The sequence below is a fragment of the Choloepus didactylus genome, chromosome 19 (genome assembly GCF_015220235.1).
Source record: "Choloepus didactylus isolate mChoDid1 chromosome 19, mChoDid1.pri, whole genome shotgun sequence".
Classification (NCBI taxonomy): domain Eukaryota; kingdom Metazoa; phylum Chordata; class Mammalia; order Pilosa; family Megalonychidae; genus Choloepus; species Choloepus didactylus.
Genome location: NC_051325.1, coordinates 35,023,008 through 35,043,004, shown reverse-complemented (window position 1 = coordinate 35,043,004; position 19,997 = coordinate 35,023,008). Strand labels below are relative to the sequence as shown.

The window sequence follows — 19,997 nt, the reverse complement described above, 5'->3', positions numbered from 1 at the left end:
CGGCAACTTTACTTACAAGCTGTATGATCTTGGACACGTGCCTCAGTTTCCTAATTAGTAAAATGGAGCTAATAGTAACAACTTCCTCTCAGGTGATGTGAAGATTAAATAATACTTGTGACCGCTGAGTACACAGCACTTATATAACAAACACCAGCTATTAAATTGCCAGGGTAAATGCAATGAGACTCCGTTCAGATATTTTATGAGTCTATAATCTAAACAAATGGGTCCGTGAGAAAGGAGCTGATCATCACACTCAACTGCACTTGTTTGTGTACAATGTGTCTCCCCCCAAGACCTGAGCCAGGGACCCAGCGTTATTTACCTCAGCGCCCAGACCAGAGGCTGGGAGAAGGACCTGAGCACACAGTTGGTTTAATTGCTTTAATTGACTGAACTAAACACTAGGCCAGCAGGTTAAATCAGTCTGCAGCCAGTGTAGATGGGATGGCAGCGCAGGAGGTGAGATGCCTGGAAGAGCCCAAGAAGGAGTGGGCTGGGCACTGAGACAGAGCATCCTGTGGTCTGGTTGATTGTGGGGGCTTCTGAGGGCTGGCCAGAGCCCAAGAACAAGGAAGATTTTTACAAAAAGATACCATGTAAAATAAAACCCTGCTCTGTGCCCAACTTGGGGCTTCGGCCTCATGGTCTGTCCATGGCTTCCCCAGGGAGGAGGGGTCCTTGAGGATGCGGCTCTGGGAGATGCCCCAGCTATTGGCGCAACGGACAGACAAGGCACACGATGCGCGTCGGCAGAGGCCCGAATGCACCCCTATATCCCGCTACCACCAGGAGGACGGGCGGCCTCAGAGCACTGCCAGATTGTGGCATGACTTGGAGCGGGCCTTGAGTGCCCGGCGGCGGGCGCTGCGGGCTGTCAGGCGGGCCAGGAAGCGGCGGGCGCGCTGGCCGAGGCTGCCTCGCCGTCGCGGTGCTGGCGGTTCTCCTGCGGCACTACCCTGGCGGCGCAGGCGCAATTGGCGCACCACGCCCTCGAAAAGCTCCGCCACGTTGTGCTGCAGTGTGGCCGACGTCTCGATGAACTTGCAGTCGAAAACCACGGCGCAGGCGCGGCCCTCTGAGGGGGCGGGGTCAGGCGAGCCGGGCGGAGTCGTAACCGGACCGCGGAGAGAAAGGTAGGAAAAGGTGTGTTCAGCCTTAATAGCGAGGCAGTTTTTTCCCGCGTTGTACGTGTGTCAGGCCTTGTGCTGGGTGCCGGGGAACTCAGAAATACATCAGACCCGGCTTTTGGCTTTGAGAAGTTAGTTTACAGGCTAATGTGTGAACTGGGCTGGAAGGATGTGGGAGTTCACCTGCGTGGCAGCAGAGTGAGGCTGGGAACACAGGGAGGCTGGAGACCAGTTAGGGAAGGGTCTTGAATGCTAGGTAAGGGGTCTCATCTGCTGTACATCAGAGTTATCTGGGGGAAGCTTGTTAACATGCAGATTCTTCGGCCCATTCCCAAGGATTCTGATTCAGGGTCTGTGATGAGGTCCTGGAACCTGCATTTTAACGAAAGCTCCTGGGGATTATGCTGCAGTGTTTTTGGATATCTGTCCACGAAGCATAAGACCTTCCACCTCCAGGAGCTGCTGGACCTGGAGGCAGGGCTCTGGGTTCTAGTCCTCGCTGGCTGACTGCTCTCTGGGCCTCTGTGTGCACATCTGCAAATTGATGGAGTTGTACTAATATTGGGGCTGCTGATTAAACTTTGAGGAATGTTGGTTTAGAATGGCCTGTGGGTAGGCCATTTAAAAATCTGTATGGGTCCCACCTGACATATCAAATATAGTAAGATGTTCCCCATCACACTTTAAATATAATTTATATATGACTTTAAAAGTTCTGGTTTCACTTATATGAAGTGCCTAGAATAAGCAAATTCATAGAATAAGCAAATTCTTTGAAAGTAGATTACAGGTTACCAGGCTTTGGGGTGAGGGTGAGGAATGGGGAGTTATGGCTTAATGGGTGCAGAGTTTACATGCAGAATGATGAAAAAGTTTTGGTAATGGATGGTGGCGATGGTGGCACAATGTTGGTAAATGTAATTAATACCACTGAATTGTACACTTGAAAGTGGTTAAAATGGGAAATTTTGATTTGTATATATGTGACCACAATAAAAAGTTAAAAAAAAGTTTGATTTGCTGTTGCTGGTTGACACAACATAATGTTTTTTAGACAATTTAAAGCTTTATGGGTTTTTTTTTTTTTAATAACAGCTTTATTGAGATATAATTCACATACCATGAATTCACTCATTTAAATTGCACAATTCAATGGTTGTTTGTATTTTCACATAATTGTGCAAACATCACCACAATTTTAGAACATTTTCATCACCCCAAAGAGAAACCCCAAACCCAATAGCAATCACTCCCCTTTTCCTTCTACCCACCCTCCCCCCCAGCCTTAAGCAACCGCTAATCTATTGTCTGTAGATTTGCCTGTTCTGAACATTTCCTATAAATGGAATCATATAATATGTGTTGTGCTTATTCTTGCTGCCCCATGTCATCAGTCTGTCCTCCTTCACTGGATCATTCCCATCAACCAAAGCACATGTTCTAGTAACTCTTTAGTCTCTTAATTGAAACCACATTTGACCCCACATCGCTTCTTGAGCTGTATTGCTATTCTCTTCTATAATTTAGAATCAAACTTCTCAAAAGAGTTGTTTGTATATGCTTCCACTTCTTCATCTCCCATTCATAACCACTTCTACCACCCAAGTCTCCCCTGCCCCCAATAAAGTTCTTTGCCTCTTCTGAGAGTGATTAGTAAACAATGTTTGTTTCTTTTTAAGAATATTCATTTCCTTTTTATGTATTTGAAGAAAAGCTTTGAATTTGCTTGAGTTCCTTTGTGATTGCACATTTGATATACACAAACTAAAGCTACTCCCACATTTATTTTTCAACCCACTCTAAGGCTTTGTGAATTTTGATTTATAATTTTCTCACTGTATTTTGGAGCCGATAATTGTCCTTTTTAGGTCTCAAATGCAAGCCCTGGAAAAGCCTGTGGGCATTGGGTCTATCATGTTGGTGTATGCAAGGGAAGGATATAGGGTAATTTTATAGCAAGGAAGTGACAAGGTTGGATATGGTTTTGGAAAACTCTGGTGAGGAGGACAGATTGAGTGGGCATAGAGAAGTACGAGGACTGGTCCAGGCTAGAGGTGGAGATGCCAGAGTAGGGCAGAGGCTGAGAGCATGGAAGGATGGGAATGTAGGATTAAGGGAGGTGGACCCGACAGGACTAGGGGGGGACTGGTTGGAGATGGTGAAGGAGGAGGCAAAAATGGTGCCCAGCTTTTGGGCTCCACAGGTGGATGCAGGACAGGGGCAGGTGGGGGGCAAGGTCCCTGAGATGAAAGTACTGGAGGAGGAGGGTGAAGTGGAGGGCTCACCTTCCACCGAGACTTCCCGGCAGCGCGCCAGGTCCGCTTTGTTGCCCACGAGGATGATGGGCACGTGGTCAGCCTGATGTGTGCGCCGCAGCTGAATGCGGAGCTCAGAGGCACTCTCAAAGCTGCCTCGGTCTGCGATGGAGTACACGATGACGTAGGCGCTGCCCACCTGCATGCACAACTCCTGGCTCCAACTTTCATCCTGTGCAGGAGGGAACCCATTTCATCTCCTTGGAGGACGCCTGGCCTTGGCTGGGGAAGGTGGGCCTGGGACGTTCTAGTGGGCACAAAAGGTCTGAGGTTTACACTTTGGGCTGGTTGGAGGGACGGATTCTCTGCTGTAATTCCCTGTGACACTTTGGGAAAGGTACTGGTCCTCTCTGCTTGAAAAATTGGCTAATGATACTTCCTCACTGCATTCACTCATTGATTCCTTCTGCAGGCTAGGCACTGGAGACAAAAGATTTACTTTTGTCTTCCGCTGCCTGCTAAGGTGAGTTCTGGCTTTGCCTCTTCAGATCTTTTGTCCAGATTCTGAGGAGGATTCTGCCTTGCCAGATAGTTCTTCTGTGACCCAGAATGAAGAGAAAAAAGGAAGGGACAGAAGTGAGGACAGGAAGCTTACTTCACGGGGAGGCATTTTTAGGGCATTTTCATTTTGAAGTGAGAGGTTAAGGAGCAACCGTGCAATGTAAGGATAGGAGAGGCAAGGGGCATTTTAAGAAGTGTGGTGCCTTCAAGCTTTTGACCAAGGCAAGGAAAGGACTTGAGTAATTTTGATAGTCCATTTTGGTTGGCATTCTTTTTTCAGGGACAACACTCTGAGACTGGACACACTGGGTAACGATTTTATACGTGTTTTTCATAAGATGCAGTACCTGCCCTCCGGCAGCTCAGGATCTGGAAGGCAGGCCATGGAAATGGAAAGTTATAATGCAGTGTGAAAAGTACCAGTAAGAGAGGCATATGCAGGTGGCTGGGGCAGTCATGGGGATGGAGAGGGGGAAGCCAGAAGAACTCAACCTGGCAGAGTGTGGGAGGGCTTCCCAGTGGACTGGTGAGCACGATGAGCAGGGCGAGCAGGAGAGAAGAGATTCCAGACAGAGGGGGCAGCTGGAGCTAAAGCCTGGAGTGCACTGGAAGCATTGGTTGTAAGGGGAGAAGAAGCGAGAAAAGTTTTCTGGTAATCACATAAGATAGATGAATATGAAAGCATCCGATCCATGGTCAGCATCATTGTCAAAGGGGGTAAATTTTCAACAGCCATATTGATCCATCCACAGGTCAGATAACCTTGGGCTGGGCAGACAGAGGTGTGTTCTCACCCTGGCCTCATTTTACTATGAGGACTATGAGGGAAGGGGGTTCCTTTCTTCCTTGGGGCCTGCGTTTTCCCCCTCTGTAGAGTGAGAGAGTGGTCCTGAGCCATTCATTCATCTCAGAAATATTTAAGGAAGATCTGCTGTCAGGATAACAAAGATTGATTTACTGGTGGGTAAGAATCCTTTGGAGGCCTGATTAAAAATATAGATTCTAGGACTCCGCTTTTAGATTCATGAGGTCTGGGTGAGGCCTGAGAATCTGCTTTTTAATAATCTCTCCAGGTGACCCTGATGGTCATGCAGGGTAGGACATTACTGGATGAGTTGCAGGCCCACCCAATTCTGTCATATTCTGCCTCTGACATCAAAGAGTACCACGTAGCCTGATGAAGGAAAGGATGGATGTTTATTCCAATGAGGCTGCCACTGGGCGGACCCTCTTTGGGAACTGCCTTCACAGTCACCAGCTTGGTCCAGTTTCCCATTTTACTGGTAGGAAAACCAAAGGCCAGAGAAGAGGAGAAAACCTTTTCAGGGCCACAGAGTCCCAGTTTCTGCTTTTTAGTTGAGCACTTTTCCCAAATGGAATTCCCAGTCTGATTACTTTTCTTATTCACTAGACTGTTCCTTTGGATCCTCAACTGCCTCCAGAAAGCAGATGCTCCCTCAGCAGCCAGTAGGCTCTATGAGAGCAGGGAACATGTCTCCCTAATTCCCTGCTGTATCTCCAGTGTCCTGTCCATGATAGACACTCAGTAAGCATTTCTGAATGAATGAAGGAGTGAAGGAGTAAAACCTCAGCTGAAGTTTCAGAAGGTGACGCTCCAAAGGGCGATGGGGAGGGGCTCTTAGTGTATAAAATACAGGCTTTGGGGTCTTGTAGATGTAGGTTGGAATCCCACGTGCTGAGAGCTTTGGGCACATTACTTAACCTCTGTGAGCTTCAGTTTCCTCATAAGTAGAATAGGAATGAGAAGAATATTTACCATATAGTTTGTGTCTTGACTGAATGTCATAATATATGTCTAGTGCTTAACATGGGGGTGATATTTAGAAAGAGTGTGCCCCATGAACTAGAACCATGATCATTATTATGATGCTCATTTAGAACTGGGTTTCCTTTTTTGCTTGTTAAAAGGAATTGGCCATGTAACTCCTTCATCCCTCTCTTCTCTGGGCCTGTCTCTGGAGCTGTCAGCCACTCTTGTCAATCACCCAACATTGCCCCCCTAAGCCCCACCCTATGGGCAGAGCATCCCTGGGTGTTAGGGGAGGGGGCCTACCCCTCGGAGAGGCAGTGATTGTCTCCGAGATGCCAGGTGAGTTTTAGATCCTTCTCATTGCTTAGATGTATTTCCTTAAAGTTCTACAGTTAACATGTATTACCTATATAACAAGGAAAAAAGAACACCCAGACAAGAAAAAGAAAGCATAACAGGGCCATATCTCTGACTGCTGAATTCCTGCTCTGGAATGGGTTAGGCAAGGACAAGTTACACTCTTTGGTTTCCTTTTTTACCAGCTACCAAATTATGATTAATAAGAATGATCATTATTACAGTTCTTCAACCGTGTTCAGCATTTTTTAATGCTCCAAACTGTGCTCATCTCTGTGAAATTGCATGAGAGCTTTTTAAAATCAGCTGATTGGGAAGGCAGGAGTGATGGACCTATTCATCAGATTAGAAAACTGAAGTTCAGAGTGTTTAAGTCAGTTGCACAAAGCCACACAACTGGTAAAAAGGGGTTCAACCTCAGGCATTTTGGTACCAAGTTCAGTGCTTCTTCCTCTGCACAGTGAGGGGTCGGTAGGTGGGATGAAGTGATAAATAGGAGGGGGAGGCTGGCAGGGGAGGAGCATACCCTGGGATGGCTGTTGGGAGGGGCCCGCAGAGTTAGAAAAGGTCAGGGCCATGAGGTTCTTCTCTCCTTGGCTGGGAGGCTGCTTAGGAGCTGTGGGTTTTTTGGGGCAGGGGTATTAGGGATGGCTCCCATCCAGTCCCTGCTCTGTAGCATCTCAGGAGGGAAGAGGAGAGCAGTACTGGTGCTAAGCTCGGCTTTCCCGATCCCTCCACCCCCATCCTGCTTGCTATGCCATACCAGTTTCTCCGCCTCCCAGGTGTCCACGACTACCAGTGTGGTGTCCTCCCCATCCACCGTGAGGGTCCTCTCGTACACATCATCTGCAACTGAGGGAAGAGCTGGATTTCAGGGAGGAGGGGCAGGCCTGGGGAGCCTCCCTTTCTGGTCACATAGCCCCCTGCACCTCTCCTTGTAAGTGCTTACCAAGCTTGTCTGATGTCTGTCTCCCCTGACAGGTTGGAAAGTTCCACAGGGAACCCATGTCTGCCCAGCTGCCAGCACAGTACCTGGCACATAGTAGGTGTTCAGGAAGCTTTTGTTGGATTGGTTGATTGAGTGAGTGTGGGGTGGTGGGTTAAAGTTGGGCTGGGAATTCTAGTCCTGCTCTGTCCCTGCCCTTAGGGAAGTCATGTTACCCTCTCTGGGCCTCAGTCTCCCCATCTGTAACTCATACAGGTATACATGTGTAAACCTTTCATGTGGGTTCTTACTCTCAGGGTGGTCAAGGCTGGAAAAGGGGCCTGGCCAGTGTGGCCTTACTTTCTCTCTGTTCTTAACCACCCCCCTCCCCACCCACCCTGTGTCCTCTTAGCCAGCCATGCAGGGGCACATCTTTATTTCTTCCAACTTGTCCTTGTACCCCGCCAACTTGGGTCCCCCACCCCACTCAGCTTACTGCATTTCTTGGGAATAAAGAAACCGAGGATCTAAAACTGGGGGTCTGGGAGCCTCCATCCTAGGCAGGATCTTTGTTTTGCTGTAGGCCGCGGTAGCCATGGATGGGTGTCTATGGGACTGGGAGGATCTGGGAGTCTGGGAGAGTGGGGTTAGGAATTTCTCAGCTGGGTGAAAGTTCACTATTCCTTGTCACTCAAGAGACTCATGGAATATCAGTATTGCTCCTTTTATGACATGGAATTGAATAATTCACCTCTTTTCCATGAAAAATTGGCAAAATACTCACTATTCAAGGACTTTCCCTTCCTCAGACCATTGTGCAGACTCTGCCCTGCACAACTCTAGGGGGCACCACTCACTTCATAATCTATGTGAATGATGCCCTTCAGAGTTGAGCAGTATGTGACTTGTACAGCCGTTGTTGGCAGCCCTGTGTCCTAGAAACAGGTCTTTCACTCCTTTGGCCACATCCCAACCACGCCCACAGGGCCCCTACCTCCCAGCTGTTCGTGGAGGTCCCGCTCTTGCTTTCCTGCAAAGAGGTTGGCCAGGCTGGTCTTCCCTACACCAGGATCTCCAAGCAGCACCACACGGTAGAAGGCCTCCCAGGAACCTTCAGAGTCGCTGGATTCAGAGGACCAACCATAGGGGGCAGGCGAGGGGATCCGGGCAGGAGGGTTGAGGGAGACCGACTGGCCCAGCCGGGGATGCTGGGATTCTCTAGAAGGTTCTGAGCACATGAGGCTGGGCTGGTGGCCCTGGGGGGACAACGGCAGTGGAGTGCTGGCTCGCCGATACACGGGGGTCTTTGCTTTCTGCTGGGTGTTCAGCGTCATCCTTGGGGGGTGGGGTCCTTCCTTCTTTCTTTCCTTCGCAAGCTTGAGCCAGGTACTCTGAGCCCTTCCTCTGTAGGGTCCCGGTGACCTGCTGAGCCGGCTTTCTCTAGAGCTCCCTCTTGTTCAAATGGAGAGAGGAGGCACCTCAGCTTCTTGGAGTGGGGGCTCTCTGACTTCAGGCCCAGGGAAACCCTGGGTCAGGCCTAGAGAGGTGAAGGCTCAAGTTGTGAACACACACATGCGTGCACTCAGAGGCCATTTCCCATGTTCTGAGGACAACCCCCACCCCCACCCCAATAAGACAGGCAGAAAGGCAGCAGCCATAGGGAATGTATATTGACCCCCACCCCCACCCCAATAAGACAGGCAGAAAGGCAGCAGCCATAGGGAATGTATGTCCCCCCCCACCCCTGCACTCCCAGAGTGTACACAGACCTGGTCCTTCCATTCAGAACATGAGACCCACGACTGGCAAGTGTCCCCTAGTCCTGTCCCCATCCTCCCCTTCCCCACCAGTCTCTTGCATACAATTAGGGGCTGCGGAGGGGGTTCAGGGAAGGGTTGGCGGCCCCTAGGGGAGTTAACTTCTGTGTCTGGTCCCAAGGGCGATGAGGAGGCAGGACGGGGTGCGTTGGTGCCTCAGAAAGGAGAAAGGGTCTGGGGGGTTCCCTCGGACTGAAACCTGAGCGCCGCGGCACCATGGGAACGGCGTGTCCGGTCCGCCCCCTGCGTGAAAAATTCAGGAGCTGCTGGCGCGACGGCCTCCACCTGGGGTTGCGGGGCGGGGGTTCCAGGCCGGCCGGGCTCCGGGTTTGGGAACAGGACAGGGTCCTGGCGGGGGGCAGGGAGGGGAACCCACAGGGCCCGGGGACGCATGTACCATTTCCGGAGTCTGGGTCCGATCTTTCCCAGTCCGGGGCTCCTGGATATAAGCACCCCGACCCGGGGAATTCCTTACCCGGGGCTACCGCACCCTCTGGCCCCAAGTCCGAGGACCCTCACCCCCGGGGCGCTGGTTCGAGGCCCCCCTTGGTTCTGTCCGCCCGGTAGCGCCCCCAGGCAGGCGGTTGGCGAACTCTGCTCCAACTTGGCTAACTTGGCGGAGGGTTGCGCGGGACTTTACCTCGGCGAGAGGAAAGGTGCTGGGTCCCGGGCCGCTTCCCTGCCGGGTCCTCCAGGCTGTACCACCCGAGTCGGCGCGCATCCCCTCGGGCCGGTCCCGCCCCTCCGCCCCGGCCGGGGGAGGAGCCGCGACCCCGCCCGTCCAGCCCCGCCCCGTTAGGGCAGCCCCGGGGTCCCCGCCCTAAGGCCTCCGCCGCTCCTCGATTTTCCTCAGAGCTCAGCTGACTCGCTTCCTCAAGTCCTACGTCCCGGGTAGGGGTGGCGGAGTCGGGGTGAGGGGCGCGAGGGAGGAAGGATGGGGGCTCTGAATCTCCCTCCGCACCGCAGGATCCAGTGGGTCCGCACCTACTTTAGCCCTCCGAACACCACTTGGAGAGTGGTACATTCCCAGGTCCCACCCTGCCTTGAGAGGCGGTGTCCAACTCCCCTCTCAGCAGTTCTGGGGAGAGGAGTTCGGAAATCTGCATTTTAAGCAAGTGCCCAAGTGATTCTGATGCAGGTAGTTTGCGGACCCTACTTTAAGAAACTGCTCTGGATGGAGAATTAATTTTGGGAGATGGCTTGGGAGAGGGGTGAGTGAGTCCCAGAAGGCTGAACTGAAGAGTTCAGAATATGTTATTTAGGGGTCGTTCATTCACTCGCCATATTCTGATTAAGCTTCCGGGTTGCACCCCAGCTGTTCTGTGCCCTGGAAGAATGGCTTCTTCCTCTCGGATGAATGTTTACAGAGCTTTTGTCAAGTGCCAGGATCTGTTGTGAGCATTTTACCTGGATTAGTAGCTCATGGATCCCAGCACAACACTGAGAGAATGAGCAAACTGAGGCTTAGAGAGGGGAACCAGGCAGATTCCAGATGTTCCACCTATGCTGCGGCCCTGGGAGGGGAACATTCCTTCCTTCCTTCATGCTGTTACTGAGTGTGCTTCCTCTGTCAGAGAGGGACCCCAGCCCCTGACCTCCAGGTCCTCTCACAGTCTTGGTGGTGCAACAAAATGAATGTCCCATAACTATTCTATGAGGCAGCAGAGGATAGTGGCTTGGCCTGGGTTTGCATCCTGCCTCTGCCCTTACTTGCTGTGTGATCTTGGGCAAGTTGCTTAACCTCTCTGAGTCTCAGCTTCCCTGTCTGTTCAAACAAGGTTGTGAGAAGTCACTAAGACAACTGACAGGGCCTGGCACATAGCACATGCTAAACAAATGGAAGCTATTTTTTACAGAACAATGACAATGGTGAATTAATACCATGGCAAGGATGGGAGCTGCGATGACAGAAGAGTTATGTTGCAGTATCTTTCTTTCCCCAAGGCTCTAATTCTTATGGGGGTGGGATGAGGAGAGCCAAGGATATCAGCAGCTTCAATAGCTGATAGAGACTGACAAGGGCCATAAAGGGAGGGAAAAAAAGGAAAAAGAACTCAGGGAGTCAGAAGCATCTGGCTAGATGTGGAGAGGGAGGAGTGCGGGAAACGGGGGTGCTTTCTTGGATGAGATGGCATTAGAAGTTGGAGGATAGGTTTTGGATGTGCATGGATGGAGGCACTGCTGGCAGAGACTACCAGAAGCATCAACGTGGCCCTAGTTATTTTTCCAGTATTAAAACTCCCCTGACACAAAGTTGGCATGGCTGTTCAGATCAGCCGCATGCCGCACCAGGTCTAAAGCCTTCTTGACTCATACCTTTATGGGAAAAGACTTGAGGTGGCAGCGATGTTGTTTTGACTTTGATCTGGAAGATCAGATTTATCGGCTCTCACTTTAGTAATTTCCTCCTAGGAAGATTCTCCAGAATCCATTTAATTCTGATTTTGCCTCAGCTTCTCCACCATTAAAATGGTGATAGTACCTCCTACCTTATGAAGACTGTATTCTGGATTTAATGGGATAAGGCTGAGCACATGATACACGACTACAATAAATGCAAGTTCCATTTTTTTATTCATTCATGCAACTTCCATTCATTTATTCATTCATTCATCAAACATTAACCGAGTGCCTATTATGAGCCAGGCCCTGTTCCAGGAGCTCAGGAAAAAGCAGTGAACAAAACAGGCAAAACTCTCTGCCCTTATGAAGTGAGGGAGACCAACAATAAACATGATTAAATTAAAATGACAAGATAGAGAGTGAGTTGTCCTGTGGAGAAAAAATAATGGCAAGGAGTGGGATGTGAAGTGTGTGGGGAAGGGGGCTGGTGGTGTAGTTGGAATTGAGGGAGGTGGGCTACAAACAAAGTTCTGAATGAAATGAAGGAGCTGGTTATGTAGACACTGGGAGAAGAGTATTCCAGGAAGAAGGAAAAGCTCGGCTGTTTTTGACAATTTTGAGAAACAGAGTGGCTGGAGTGGTTGGGGTAACCTGAGAGGGAGGTAAGGTTGGGGAAGTGACAAATCATGCAGGCGCTGTAAGCAGTTTGGCTCATCGTTAGGGTGAGATGGGAACCATGGAGGGTGTTCATCACAGAAGAGATATGATTTAACTTAATTTTTTTTTTTAATTTTGAGATAATTTCAGACCTAAAGAAAAGTTGCAAAAATAGATTCCCTAGATTCACCAGATTCCCTAGATTATCACATTTAAAAAATATTTTTGTTTTATGCTTCTCTCTCGCTACCTATATAGATATATCTATATATAATATATAATTTTTGTTCCTAAACTCTTTGAGAGTAAGTTGCATTCATGATGTGCCTTTAGCTCTAAATACTTCAGTGTGTTCAATGTGTATTTCCTTAAAGCAAGAACATTCTCCTACATCAAAATCAGGATATGATATTATTATCCTGATACATATTATTGTACACTATTGATACAGTTTTATCTGATTTATAGACCTTATTCAGATTTTGCCAGTTGTCCTACCAACATCCTTTTTTCCCCCCCACTGATTCAGGATCACACATTTCACTTAGTTGTCATGTTGTTTAGTTTCACATGATCTGGACTTTTATTTTAAAAGGGTCCTTTTGACTGCAGTGTTGAGAATGGACTGTGGGTTGGTGGAGCAAAGCAGGAGCAGGAAGATGGTTGGGAGGCTATTGCAGTAGTTCGAGTGAGTGGAAGACTTCAAGAGGAGCAGGGTGAAGAAGGAAGGTGAGAAGCTCAGTTTGGATATAGTTTGAAAGGCCTGTTTTTATGGACATCTCCTTCAGGATTCTTGGTTGCAAGGCACAGAAGCCAAACTCCAACTAGCTTAGGCAAGATGGGGAATTTATTAAATCACAAAGCTGGAAAGGGCAGAGGCAAAGGGTGCAGAATCAAGCAAATAAAGGGCCAAGGTGCCAGGACCTTGTGGCTGGACTGGGTCTCAAAACTGTCAGAATTATATTTCCCTCCTTCTGTTTCTCATCTCTGCTTATCCCTGCCTGCCTCGTTTTGCAGAGAGGCTTTCTCCATGTGACCATCAGCAGCCTCTTAAAAGAAACCCCAGTGGGAAGAATATCTTATTTCAGGCTCTAGGAAGGGCTTTAATTGTTCCTGCTTGGAGCATATGTTCATCCTTATGCCATTAACCTTGTCCAGGGGAATCAGCCATCCTGGCCAGGCCAGTGTCATTGCTCACCCATGTGGGCAAGGGGGCTGATTATATTCTTTTCAAAGAAGAGAAATGCAAGGAAAACATACTGTACAGCCCTTCAGAATAGTTACCATAGTCAGGACTTCAACCAAGCCTCATTAACCAAATAGAGCTTTTGTGATCCCCTTCAGTGAACTAAGTCCAGGTGTGTGTGTGTGCATGTGTGTGTGTGCATGTGTGTGTGCACATGCATGTGTGCAGTCTCTACTCAAAAGGAGATCAAAGTTTAATTCAGGAGACATTCCAAGATGAACATATGTGGAAAAGTCGATAAGAGGCAACTTGAAATGGTCTCTAATGTGAATCCTAGGATCAATGTCAGCTCCTCTCTGAGCCTCAGTTTCCTCAACTGACAAATGACCCTTGAGGTCATCTCTAAGGAATTCTTGAAGGAATGCGGGAATTGGTATAGACAACTCACTGGAGAAATTTGACGGGATGAAAGGGGGGTGGGTGGGCTTGTCTAGACAGTAAATGAAAGTTCTGTGAAAGGAGAGGGAGAGATTGAAAGCTAGAGGGCGAAAAAGAGGGAAATCCACCTTTATTTTACACATTTTTAAAATCTAACTTAATCATAATTCTAAATGAATCTGCAGGGTGGACATCATTTCTATCTTGACTGTTAAAGAAAATGAGGTAGTAAAGTTCCAGAACCACACAAGATCTCAGTTCCCCACCCACTAACTGGTTTGTATTCTGGAGCCACTTAGCCCCCCGAGCCTCAGTTTCCTCATCTGTGAAATGGGTATAATGCCCCTAATCCACACAGTGGCTGTGAGGATTCATGAAAGCCTGGAGTGAGTGTCAATAAAAATTGGCTCTCTCCTTTCCTAACAAAGATTGTTTTCTCCACTGTACAGATGTGGAGACTGAGGCCCCTGAGATCACATAGCACACCCCATGGCTTAGCTGGGCTTGGGACTCGGGTCCCTGCCTCTCAGCCTTGTGCCCCTTTCCATCACGGTCCACTGCGTCATATCCTCCCAGAGGTGTGGGAGGAGGAAAGACACACTGTGATCTTGATGTGGAAGACAAGTTGGCTCTAGAGACCTGGTGGTGTTGGCCATCCACGGGGCCAGGATCCAGGCTTCTTGAGTGAGGTGATACCCCTTAGGTCCTAAGCGATTGGAGACCAGGCTGTACCTGTGGGTGGGGCTCATTCTCATGGCTGAGGGAGTCGAAACAACTCCTGCTGCAGCCTGGTAGACTGGCTCGGCCCACATAGGCCCGGAGCTTGCTCCTCTGGCCCAGCCCTCTGGGCTGTCCTTCACCCGCCTGCAGAGTGGGCTGTGAGTGAGGTAACTTGGCGTGGGGTCCCAGCTCTGTGACTCAATTGTGGTGTGGCCTTGGGCAAGTCACCTCTCCTCCTTGGGTCTCAGTTTCTTTATTTAAAAACCAAATCTGAGCAGGTTACACCCTGGTTAAACACCTTTCACTTGTCTACAATACAAAAGCCTGAACTTGGCATTTAAGGCCTGTCATGCTCTGACTTCTTCTGTCCTTTGCAGGGTCATTTCCAGCCTTTCCTCCCAATAAACCCCTTGCTCTGGACATGTCCCGCTCTTTCAGGTACATTCTGGTCCTTCTGCTGGAAATGCCCGATCCCCTACTCATCTTTCATGATACAACTGAGATGCCTGTGTACCAGGCACTGTTCTAAGCTCTATGGGCTCTATGCATATATTACCTCAGTGGTTCTCAAACTTATTGATGCATTAGAATCACCTGGAGAGCTTTCTGGGTTTGCTTTCCGGATCTTTTGATTCTGTGGGTTTGAGGTGGGACTGAGAATTTGCATTTCTAACAAGAACCAGATGTTGTTAACACTTGCTGCTCCGGGGACCACACTTTGAGAACTACTGTATTACCTTATTTAATTCTCTAAACAGCCCTATGAATTAGGTTTTAATAATCTTCCCCTTTTGAGAATAGGCATAAATATCTGCATAAATACAGCTTGTTTGAATGGGTCATTGTGTTCTGGTTCCGTCTCCTTGGCACTGGGATGCAAAATCTCCATTGATTAGCCCTGCAAGGGAGGGGATTGTAGACTTCATTTCATAGATGGCAGCCTGGGGCTCAGAGGGGTCCAGAGACTTGTCCCAGGTCTCACAGCCATTACAGGGAGATGCTGGGATTGAACCAGATACCTCGCAAGTCAAAGCTTTTCACCACCTCCCAGGTGGGGAGGAGATCCAGTTTCTGCCCCCACACATTGCCTCAGGAAGTTCTGCCCTCATCTTCAGAGCTCAGCAGCTTCCCCAAGATGTGCTGTCTAGTTCCCCAGCAGCTGGCTGAGATCCAGTGGCAGCCTGGGGACCCTGTGGCCCAGACTCCCACTTAAGTCTGCCACCCACAGCCCCACCTTGATCTGCAGCCTAATAAAGCCTGGGTCGCAGGCAGCAAGGCTCAGCACCCTCCGCTCTTTTCCTCTGGTGTTCTCCCCAGTGGCCTCCCCGGAGCCTTGTGGCCATGACACAGCTGCTTCTGCTCACTGTGGTGCTCCTGGTCCTCAGTAATGTGCCACCAGGTAACATCACCTGTGTGTATGTGTGTGTGTGTGTGTGTGCATGTGTCTGGAAATGAAAAAGAGGCTCTCAGGTCCTAGGGGACAGAGGGGCCTACACCAGTGTTTAAGCTCTGTCCCCACCACTGACTTGCTAGGTGGCTCAGAGCAAGTTGCTTGATCAGCCAGTGCCTCAGTTTCCTAATTTGCAAAATAGGATTCACTCAACAAATATTCATTTGAAAAATATTTCACAGTGCCAGGCACTGCTGGGGACCCAGCAGTGGAAGAAAACAAAGTCCTTGCTTTCACGGAGCTGACATTTTAGTCAATGGAGACAGAAAACAGATGACATCTAATATGTGAGGTGGTGATAAGTGCTAGGAAGAATAAAAGCAGGACAAGGGGTTAGAGTGGCATGTGCATGTGTGTGTGGGGAGGGGTGATGGCCATACCAATGGGATGTCAAGAAAGGTCCCAGATAAAGTGAGACTGTTTTTTACTAACTTTTTATTTTGGAAAATTTCAAACGTAAAGCAGAGAGAATAATATAATAAACAAATTTTTTTTCCAAAATTTTTTTATTACAGAAAAATATAAATTTATATGAAATAGAGAATAATGTAATCAAGTGAGATTTTAAAATAAACTTTTTTATTTTAGAAATTTAAAACAAAGGAAAGTAGAAAGCAGAGTATAAAGAACTCCCATGTTCCCAGCATTCAACTTCAACAATTATCAACTCGGACCAATCCTGTTTCGTTAGTCACAGCCTCCCTCCTCCCCACTGAATTATGTTGAAGTAAATCTCATGTGCCTTATCATTTTATGTAAGGTGGTTCTGAGCAGAGATCTGAATCAAGTGGGGATATCCAAGGGGAGATTGTTCTGGGAGAGGCAGCAGCAAGTGCCACGGCCGTGAGGCAGAGAGGTGCTGAGAAATGTTTGGGGAGCAGCGAGGAGACCAGTGTGGCTGGAGAAACAGGGTGGAAGATGAGTCAAAGATATGAGGAGGAGAGAGCAGACCACTTAGGAGACCAAAGGCCACATGTCTGGAAATGTCACTTTAACAGACAAGCCTGTCTAAGTGGTACTCGCCTCCTCTCACTTTCCCATCACAGCACCCAGTTAATTTTTTTCAGGATGCTTATCACAAAGTCTACTTATTTTCTTGGGTTTTAAGTGCCTTCCCTGCCAGTTGAAAGCTCCTCGAGGGCATGGACTTGGCCATCTGGTTCATTGTGGTACCCTGCCCCCTGTCCACTGCCCCGTGTTTGTTGAATGAATATATGCAATGACCTTATGCAATGACCAAAGACTCTTCGGGGGGGTATAGAACACACTTCCCCCAAAGCCATACCTTTTCCAGGTTCAAGGTTGGAAATTCCTTCACTAAACCCTAACATTAAACAGGCAGTTAGGTGGGAGAGGCAGTTGGTGTAATGGATACGAATGGGAACTCTGGAGCCAGGTTGCCTGGGTTTGAACCCTGGCTCTACTCCTAAAGGTTGTGTGACCTTTGGCAAGGTTATTAACCTCTGTGTGCCTCAGGTTTGTTACGTACTAAGCAGAGATTGTAATGAAACTAACCACAATAATATTGTATTGTTATGAAAAGCTTTTAGAGTGTACCTGGTGTGTGGGTTAATCTGGACAAGAAACTATTCTCCAATACTTGTGGCCTGTGTGCTAATCTGGACTGAGCTCTGCAGTCTAAATTGTAAACAATAGTCTCATATATGGCCAGTGGTCTAGCCTGTGACCTGTTTCTGACCTATGACTTGTGGTCTAGCTGATGTCCTGTGGCCTAACTTATGACCTGAGGGGTGTTCCATGAGCCACCAGAGAGCTAGCCTGTGACTTGTGGTCTACACTGGGCTTCTGTGGCCCAATTTGTGACCAGCGCTCTAACCTGCAACCTGTGCCCTAACCTTGAACTTTGGTCAAGCCTGTGACCAGTGGTCTAACCTGTGGCCCATGGGCTGCCTTGTGACCGGTGCTCTTCCTCTGCATAGGGAGAAGCGAATTCAAACGGTGCTGGAAGGGCCAAGGGGCCTGCCGAACTTACTGTACGAGGCAAGAATCCTACATGCACCTGTGTCCGGACTCCTCCCTGTGCTGTCTCGCCTACGTGCTCAAGCGTCCAGTGCTGCCCAAGCCCGATTATGTGTGACAGGTTCTGGGGTTGGCACCCTCGCTCTCCAATAAAACACACGCTGCCTGGCTCTCTCCCTTGTTTCCTTGCCTCCTGCCCCACTCCACCCTGCTGGCGGGGGCATGTCCAGGGTGGGGGAGGGACGATGGTGGTGGGAGGCGAGGTCCCTGGGAGGAAGGGGCGTTAATAACTAATGACTGTTCTAAGTGGTTCCGGTCCTGGCTCTGTCACTTCCTTTCTGCCCAACTCCGGAAAAGTTACACAACCTCCGTAAGCCTCCTCAACCTCCTCATCCGTAAAATGGGGATAATTATAATATCAGACGGTTAGGTCCTTACGGAAGGAATGCAAAATGAAAGGCGGAGTTAATAATAAGCTCCTGTTGTTCAGAATGAGTTGTCGCAGTAAGGCATTCTGCTCGAAACTCTTGAGAGTGAAAGGATTTTCCTATGTTCCTTTATTTCCTATTTTAGCACTTTAAGGGTCTGCCTAGACAGACAGGACCATGAGACTTTTATGAAAGCAAAGTTTTCATATAAACAGGAAGGGGAGATAGAGGAAGAGTCTGTCTCTTCCAAGCCCAAGGAATTGTGGGGACAGGAGGGCACGGAGAAGAGATTAAACAGAGAAGACAGACATCATTCTAATTACCACCCCCCTTTTAAAAAAAATTCTTATTTATTTATTTATTTTTTGGAGTAATGAATGTGTTTAAGGGCTGACTGGGGTGATGAATGCACAACTATGTGATGGTACCGTGAACAATTGTGCACTGTGGATGATTGTATGGTATGTGAATATATCTCAATAAAATTGCAGGGGAAAAATGCCAAAAAAACCCCCACGAAACTTAAAAAAAAAAAGAAGTCTGGGGGTAGTTGGCCAGCATGTCAGGGCCAGCTCCGAGGGTCCTTGTGCCTTTCCCTCAGGGTCACAATGTGGCCACCAGAACTTGAGGCATCATGTCCTTGTTTAAGTAGGAAGTAGGGAAGGATTGGCACCAGCTACGGCTCTTCCCTTTTATCAGGAAGGCAAAACCTTTCCCTGGAGACCTCCTCAGGCAACTTATGCTTACGTCTCATTGTCTCATCGGCTGCTTGACCACACCCAGATGTAAGGAAGGTTGGGAAAGAAACAATTTACCTTTCCCAATCTCTTAGAGTAGATTTGAACTTGGGAGAAAGAGAGTGGAAGAGATCCACAAGGACTGGCTACCCACCTTCTCCCTGAGATTGGGCCCAGAAAGGGGGAGGACTTTTAAAACCATGTTTTTTTCTAATTATAAAAGAAACACTTGTTCACTGGAGAAAACGTAGAACACAGAGAAGCACCAATACAAAAACAAAATCATCTGTATTTTCACTACTTACGAATAAAGACTTGTAAAGTGTGAATTTGAAAATAAAATGGAATCAAGCTGTACATATTGTTTTGTGTCCTGTTTCTTTTATTTATAATTATATCATGAACATTCTCATGTTTTAAAATATTCTTCTAAAACGAGTTTTTAGTACTAAATTGCTGCCTGATGTTCCTTTAAAAACTTCCAATTTTTTATTACTTGAAAAATATGTTTAGAACACATGGGAAGATAAAAAATAGATAAACCTCAAAAAATTCATTGCTCTTTCATAATCCCTGTGAACAATTTGGTACACATCCTTTTGGGATATATATACACACACACATATATATGTATATATATGTATATATATATATTCATACACACACATACACACATATATACATATATATGTGTATATATATTACAAAATATATATAATATTTCTTCCCAATAGATTTGAAACATTTCCACATGCATCAGAAATTCTTCTACTAGAGGAGTTTCTCATTCTGCTGACCAGGTGGATACTTTTGGGCTCACAGGTAGGGAATGGACAAGGAGATTACAAAGATGGAGTTGAGGGTAGGATTTGGTCCCTGACTTCTACCCCTCACTTGCTTCCCCACCTGGGTTTTCGATAGCAGCATTCCAAGGAATTGCTTATTAAACCAGAGTTAGGTTTAAGCCTGAGAGCCAGGCGACAATCGCAAATGACCCAAATTACCCTTGAAGATCAGTCAGCATGGTGCCTTGCTGGAGACTAACACCCAGGGAGTTCCCCTGGTTGTGCTCCAGCAGCAGTGGTTGGTTTGTTTAAGGGCCATTTTCATGAAAAATAAATACCTTTTCACAATGGAATCACACAACAAAGTGTGATGCCTTCATTGCCAGAGGCTTTCCCTGCGTGGGAACCCAGACAGCTCTCATCTTAGGCCCTGGATTCCTCTGACTTATTTGGA

At 48.0% G+C, this 19,997-nt stretch overlaps 2 protein-coding genes across 4 annotated transcripts; one reads left to right on the top strand and one right to left on the bottom strand.

Moving 5' to 3' along the window:
• Positions 1–373: 373 nt before the first annotated feature.
• REM1 (RRAD and GEM like GTPase 1) lies at positions 374–9,582 on the bottom strand. 2 transcript variants are annotated; one of them, XM_037812350.1, is made up of 5 exons: positions 9,460–9,582; positions 7,997–8,539; positions 6,841–6,929; positions 3,419–3,620; positions 374–1,081 (listed from the first exon to the last, which is right to left on the bottom strand). In XM_037812350.1, exons 2-5 carry the CDS (start codon positions 8,334–8,336, stop codon positions 810–812), a joined length of 903 nt encoding a protein of 300 aa, XP_037668278.1. In that variant the 5' UTR covers positions 8,337–8,539; positions 9,460–9,582; the 3' UTR covers positions 374–809. The 2 variants fall into 2 exon arrangements, with proteins under 2 accessions (XP_037668278.1, XP_037668277.1); XM_037812349.1 differs by lacking the exon at positions 374–1,081 and having other exon boundaries at positions 2,417–3,620.
• A 52-nt stretch (positions 9,583–9,634) lies between these two features.
• On the top strand, positions 9,635–17,763 carry DEFB124 (defensin beta 124). 2 transcript variants are annotated; one of them, XM_037812346.1, is made up of 3 exons: positions 9,635–9,710; positions 15,481–15,562; positions 17,554–17,763. In XM_037812346.1, the coding sequence occupies exons 2-3, from the start codon at positions 15,505–15,507 to the stop codon at positions 17,709–17,711; spliced, it is 216 nt and encodes a 71-aa protein (XP_037668274.1). In that variant the 5' UTR covers positions 9,635–9,710; positions 15,481–15,504; the 3' UTR covers positions 17,712–17,763. The 2 variants fall into 2 exon arrangements, with proteins under 2 accessions (XP_037668274.1, XP_037668275.1); XM_037812347.1 differs by lacking the exon at positions 9,635–9,710 and adding an exon at positions 12,531–12,548.
• Positions 17,764–19,997: the final 2,234 nt, after the last annotated feature.

Bases quoted from the DNA above. Each gene is read 5' to 3' on its own strand.
- REM1 (XM_037812349.1), bottom strand. From the start codon at position 8,336: ATGACGCTGAACACCCAGCAGAAAGCAAAGACCCCCGTGTATCGGCGA. The intron at 6,930-7,996 runs GTAGGGGCCCTG...CTCTTCCCTCAG, and splicing joins CCTCCACGAACAGCTGGGAG to TTGCAGATGATGTGTACGAG. The intron at 3,621-6,840 runs GTATGGCATAGC...CCTCCTGCACAG, and splicing joins CCTGGGAGGCGGAGAAACTG to GATGAAAGTTGGAGCCAGGA.
- DEFB124 (XM_037812346.1), top strand. From the start codon at position 15,505: ATGACACAGCTGCTTCTGCTCACTGTGGTGCTCCTGGTCCTCAGTAAT. The intron at 15,563-17,553 runs GTAACATCACCT...TCCTCTGCATAG, and splicing joins CCTCAGTAATGTGCCACCAG to GGAGAAGCGAATTCAAACGG.